This window comes from Merops nubicus, unplaced genomic scaffold (assembly GCF_000691845.1).
Source record: "Merops nubicus isolate BGI_N331 unplaced genomic scaffold, ASM69184v1 scaffold41173, whole genome shotgun sequence".
In the NCBI taxonomy this organism is placed as follows: Eukaryota; Metazoa; Chordata; class Aves; order Coraciiformes; family Meropidae; genus Merops; species Merops nubicus.
Window position 1 is genome coordinate 4,160 of NW_008601700.1, and position 5,444 is coordinate 9,603.

The 5,444-nt window shown below is 58.0% G+C and overlaps 1 protein-coding gene across 1 annotated transcript in view; it reads right to left on the reverse strand.

The window, feature by feature from the left end:
• PLK3 (polo-like kinase 3) overlaps nucleotides 1–5,090 on the reverse strand; it is a 5,465-nt gene extending 375 nt beyond the window's left edge. Inside the window, exons 1-13 of the mRNA XM_008938069.1 lie at nucleotides 4,986–5,090; nucleotides 4,783–4,899; nucleotides 4,217–4,346; nucleotides 4,042–4,129; nucleotides 3,428–3,523; nucleotides 2,524–2,719; nucleotides 2,058–2,184; nucleotides 1,563–1,657; nucleotides 1,356–1,473; nucleotides 1,168–1,251; nucleotides 811–973; nucleotides 554–683; nucleotides 231–341 (exon numbers count right to left, since the gene is read on the reverse strand). Of these exons, the coding sequence (XP_008936317.1) occupies nucleotides 231–341; nucleotides 554–683; nucleotides 811–973; nucleotides 1,168–1,251; nucleotides 1,356–1,473; nucleotides 1,563–1,657; nucleotides 2,058–2,184; nucleotides 2,524–2,719; nucleotides 3,428–3,523; nucleotides 4,042–4,129; nucleotides 4,217–4,346; nucleotides 4,783–4,899; nucleotides 4,986–5,069 (1,539 nt within the window). The 5' untranslated portion in view covers nucleotides 5,070–5,090. The remainder of the gene's footprint in view (nucleotides 1–230; nucleotides 342–553; nucleotides 684–810; nucleotides 974–1,167; nucleotides 1,252–1,355; nucleotides 1,474–1,562; nucleotides 1,658–2,057; nucleotides 2,185–2,523; nucleotides 2,720–3,427; nucleotides 3,524–4,041; nucleotides 4,130–4,216; nucleotides 4,347–4,782; nucleotides 4,900–4,985) is intronic.
• Nucleotides 5,091–5,444: the final 354 nt, after the last annotated feature.

Below are 5,444 nucleotides of genomic sequence, written 5' to 3' on the forward strand. Positions count from 1 at the left end.
TACACCAGCACCAGGGCAGGTGGGAATAGCCAACTGAAGTATCACATCCCCCATGGGCTGAATAAACAGCAACCAGCTCCAGGCACTGAAGCAACATCCTGCACTCGGTTGTTTTCACAGCTAGGCCTTGCATTTGGGCTATATCAGGTAAGATCTAGCACAGGCCAGGGGTCCCCAGCTGACCTCCTCCCCACAGTGTCTTGGGCATCTCCACTGCACCCCATGCATACCTGGAGGGTGCCACTGTTGAAGAGCATGAGCAGTGCTTGGTCAGTCTTCACCCACTGCAGAAGGAGCAGGGCCGGCTGCCCAAGGTCATCTATGCTGGGCAAGTCACCTCCCTTGGAGAAAAAGTCCACATAAGCCTCTGGGTCCCATACATGGCAGCATACAAACAGCCAGACCTGGACTCACCCCCAGTGGGGGTCCCCATTCCTGACCTGACCTCAGCCTGCAAGCAGGGAGTCCCACAACCCTAAGAGCTGTGGTCAAGCCACAACCCAAACTCCAACCCACATATGATCCCAGCCCACCCCAGAGCCCCAGCACCCACCTTCATGAGATGCTGCTCCATATAGGACGCAAAGTAGCGCAAGACACCCATCTGTCTCTGCAGCTGCTCGGGGATGTCAGCCACAGAGAACACAAGGTGTTTGCTGTTGGTCGGGTTGTAATGCACCGTCCTGGAAGGGAGTAGACCATGAGCTTTGAGGCCACCCAGCACCAAACCCACCCCTAACACAGCCTCCCCTTGCCCCTTCCCACCTGAGGTGCTTCCCCAGAGACACCAGCCTCTTCCGCACTGCTTACCTGTGGTTGGGGGAAAGTGTCATGTGCGTGCCATTGTTGAAGAGGACCCCAATGCTCCTGTTGGAGAGCTGGTAGCCAAAACCGTACTTGTTGGAGTAGTCCACCCACTTGCTCACCCAGACAAAGTGCTCATGGCGAGCCAGGGAAGCTGGGTTTTTCTCCGCTGGTGGAGAGGAGAAGGGGTGAGCAGAGCAGGCAGTCAGCCCCTGCCCACCTCACCTCCCGAGAAGGGAGCATACCCCCCCCAGCAGGCTCTGGCAGCATTTAAGGTACCCCAGACAGCAGCTGTGCCTTCATTCCATGGGGAAGGGGATGCACAGCACCCTGCCCCGTCCCAGAGCAGTCCAACCGGTTTACCTGGGGGCATGGAGGAGAGGCAGGTCCGCAGGAGCCGGACAGCCGACTCGATGATGGCAGAGGCAGTGGTGCAGTCTTCAAAGGCTGCGGAGAGAAGATGACAGGCTGAGTCGGGCGGCCCCACTATCAGCCAGGGCAGGTCGGGAAGCTCGGGGCAGGCTGGGGTGGCCTGGGCAGGTATTGCTCACCCTCACAGCTGCTGGCCATCGTGCCTCGGATGGAGGGGCACGCAGACTTGTGAGATGTCTCCTCCACCACGGTCTCCACAGGGCTTGAGCTGGCGCTGCGGCAGGACACAGGGGTGGCCTGTGGAAAGAGTTTTATCACTGCCCTTCCTGCTCCCCAGTGAGGGATGGGCACAGTCTTGGAGATATTCTCACCTCATTCCCTTCCACAGTTTTATAGCTCATCTGCCGGCAGATCGAGGTCTTCATCAGCCCAGTGACCAACTTTGAGATGTCATCTTTGTCCTCCAAAGAGCCCTTCTTGGCTGAGGAGAGAGCAAGTGATAAGAATGCTTCTAAGAACAGGGGATGGGGACATCTGGGCCATTTCTCCCAGTATCTCAGCTCTCCCTCATTTGCTCCCATGCCCACAGTAGTGAGGATGGTGTCAGGCAGCTGCCTCCCACTTTCACTTCCCTGTTCTCACACAACACAGGGCTTCCAGGAGGAACTACCCCCCGTTGATTGCAGCACAGTATCTGCTCTCCAGGCACACCCATACCAGGCCACCGGTGCCAAAAAGGCAGGGGCAAGCTCAGCTTGTGCTGGCCTTGGGCACAGGGTCCACAGAGACTTCAATCAGGAAGTCTCTCCAGGAGACAGAACCCAGATCTCCCTGTAGAAAGGGTCACCCCTAGGCTCTAGGCAAGTACATGTACTTACCACCCTTGGGCTTTTTCTTCCCAAAAAGTGTCTTGGTGACTTTAGCAAACAGACTCCTTGCTGGGTTGGGGGGACTCAGTTCTGGAGCCATCACGCAGCTGCTGGGAGGAAGCTTCTCAGGCGTGTAGCCCTGCGGAGAGGTCAAAGCAGAGGTTTGGTTTCCATAGTTCATGTGCTCCAGGCAGAGCAGCTGCCCCAGGCTGACCACAGTCACTCACAGCCCTCCTGACACCCAGCCTGCATTTCCGTCAAGCCTTGGCCCCACAACTGGCATCAGTACAGGAAACAGCCATTGCCACAGGGAGAAGAGCACACCAAATCCCTCAGTTCCTCTTGCTGGCATTCGGGCAGGGCAGCGGCTGCTTCCTTTCAAGGATGGAGACTCAGGCTCCGAGGACAGCACTCTGCACAACCCAAAAAGCCTTATCCCTCACAAAGAAGGGTTAAGGCCAGACTCCCACGTGCTCACCTTGAAGAATTCATGGTCCAAGATCTCCTCAAGGGTGAGGCGGTCCTGGGGGTTGCGTCTGAGGATGCCAGCAATGAGGTGCCTGGCAGGCAGAGAGAGGAAGGCAGGGAGGGTGTACTCCACCTGCTTGATACACCTGTAGGTCTCCTTGAGGTCGGAGGTCTCGAAGGGAGGGTTCCCACACAGCAGGGTGTACCTGGGAGTGAACACGTGCCACCGTCACATCCCCATCAGGCTCGTGACTCAGCAGCACTTAAAGCAAGGAAATTATTGGCATTTGGCTGGCCACACCTGCCCAAGAGCAGCACTTCCAGCCCGGACAGCCACGCTTACATCCGGCCACACTTCCTCCTAACAACCGTTCAGAGCAACAGGCGAGGAGCCCTAGGGACAGGGAGCGGGCCGAGAGGGCCACCCTGCTGCCACCGCTCCCACCCCTGCGCGGCTGCCGGGGCAGAAAGCGGAGCAGGGAACGGCGAGCAGTGGCTGGATGGGGGCTGGGAGCACAGGAGCAGCACAGCCATCACTGCCCAAGCAAACAGGGCGGCAGCTGCCGCCAGCCACGGAGATTTTCCGTTGTTGATCAGGTTCACGGGGCAGTTGAACCTGCTCTGAACCGAGCTGAGCACAGCACTAGAGTGCCTGCTCCGTGCCAGCCCCACTTGCACAGCTCCTAAGTGGCATCCCAGGAGGGCCGGCAGCACCCACTCCCAAGTGGGTCTGGGCAGGATGAGGCTGCCCACTCCCCTCCCCCTGCCCTCCAGCAGCTGCTGCAAAGCCACGAGGCAAAGCTCAAGAGGCCAGGAGGACTTCCTCATCGGGCAACTCCACAGCCCGGCTCTCTCTCACCCCGTGCAAGCGGGGCCCCCAACAGACCCCTCCCCACCCAGCAGTGCAGACTTACATGACACAGCCCAGAGACCACACGTCTGACTCTGTTCCATGGCCCTGCCTCAGCAGCACTTCTGGGGCCAGATAGTTGGGGGTCCCACATATTGTCCTGTGGGGCAGAGTGCCGGATCACTGCATGCTCCACACCCCCTCACAGACAACCTTCCCCCCATCCAAGCCCTGGGATCTGTCTTGCAGCTTGTCCTCACTCCATTTTGCTCTTTGTGGCCCAAAGCCCTCCTCCACATAACAAGTAGCCCTATAGACTCACTCCTCTCCAGCTCCCAGGGGTCAGGAGCAGCTGCTCCTGGGGAGCTATTGGGAAGAGCTTGTCCTAGAGCCATGGGAGGAACAGAGCCTTTGTGTCCCGGGCTGCACAGCCGGCAAGGCAGCCGGGCGGGCACAATAGTGATAGTCAGCACATTGTTCTCCCCAAGGGCTGCGAGCTCACTCCTGAAGGAGCCACAAAGCCCCCAGCCCCCTCGCCTTGCCTGCAGCTGGGGCAGGAACCACTCCCCCATCCCAGGCAGGGGCCCCTAAGGCTTCCCCTCTCCAGGCCAGGAGGCACCACTCACCCCTCCACCCTCCTGGGAAACCACAGGAGGAAGAGTGAAACCACAAACTCACTTTTTCTTCTGGTCAGAGATATCCTGGCAAGCAGCTAGCCCAAAGTCCCCCACTTTCAGCTCCATGTTCTCATTGATGAAGAAGTTGCCTGCAAGTCAAGGGCAGCACATCACCACAAGTTCCTCTGGGGCAGCTCACTCCCCATGTGGCACCCTGCCCCAACCACAGCACTCACCAAGCTTGAGGTCTCTGTGCAGGATGCCCTTGAGGTGAAGGTATTTCAAGCCTGAGATGATCTGTTTGAGGTAATAGCGCACTTCCGGCTCCAGCAGAGTATGCCGGGCTTTCCAGATGTGGGCCAGGGACTGCAGAGGGAGAGAAGACAGCTTGGTGATGGCAGGCAGGGAGAACAGGCAGGCCTGCTGACTAGGCATAGGGCAGGTAGGGCCAAAGCCAGTTCTTCCAGAAGTTGCACATCCACACATAATTCTCCTTCCAGAGCCATGACCTCAGCGAACTCCCCACAGGAGGTTGAGGTTGCTCAGCAGTACCACTGAATTTATGGTGGCCCCACCACGAGCCACCAGCATGAGCAGGCAGCCCGAGTAGGACGGTCAGCCAGCAGTATCCCCAGTGCCGTGCGAAACCACATGGCTTAAGGCTGAGCTCAGAGGGTGTGACAGTAGGCAGCAAAGCAGCCTAGGAGGAGTGTGCCAATGAAGTGCCTCAGAGATAAGGCCTGCTCCAGACAGCCACAGCTGTGTTTAGCTCTTTTGGCAGGGTGACCACACCAGCACTCACCTTCCTACTGCAGTGCTCCAGGAAGATGTAGATGCTCTCCGTGTCCTCAAAGTAGTGGGAGAACTTGACGATATGCTTGTGGTGTAAGTCCCGGTGCAGCTCAATCTCATTGGTGATCTGAAAAGGAGCAGCAGTCCCAGGTGAGCACAGGACCCTCTCTGTGCCCCACCAACCCAACATCTCTCCAGCCCCACAGCACCCACCTTCTCCCGCTGGTGGGGTTTAGCCACCCGGCTGTGAGGAATAACCTTCACGGCATAGGTTTTGTTGCTGGAGAGATCTGTCATTTCATAGCACCGTGCAAACCCACCCTGCAAGGGAAAAGATGGTTATGGATGCTTGAGAGACAGCTCTTCACCCTCATCTGCTTACAAGCCTCCTCCACCTCCATTCCCTCACAGCACAGCAAGCGTCACACGCTCCCTCCTGCTGCGTCGCCCACTAAGATCTGAACTATGATGCTCTCAATCTGGGATTTTCTTCACTCAGTTCCTGTAAAACCTCCAGGGTGTTTTCCCTCCCACCATGGCCGGACTCTGACATCTTTCCATGCGACAGATCAACCTGGAAAGTCCTGCGCAAGGCAGGGAGCCCGATGACCGGAGGCCACCGAAAGGCAGCCCCATGGAGACAGGTTTTTCCTGCCATGATGTCAGCCTCCG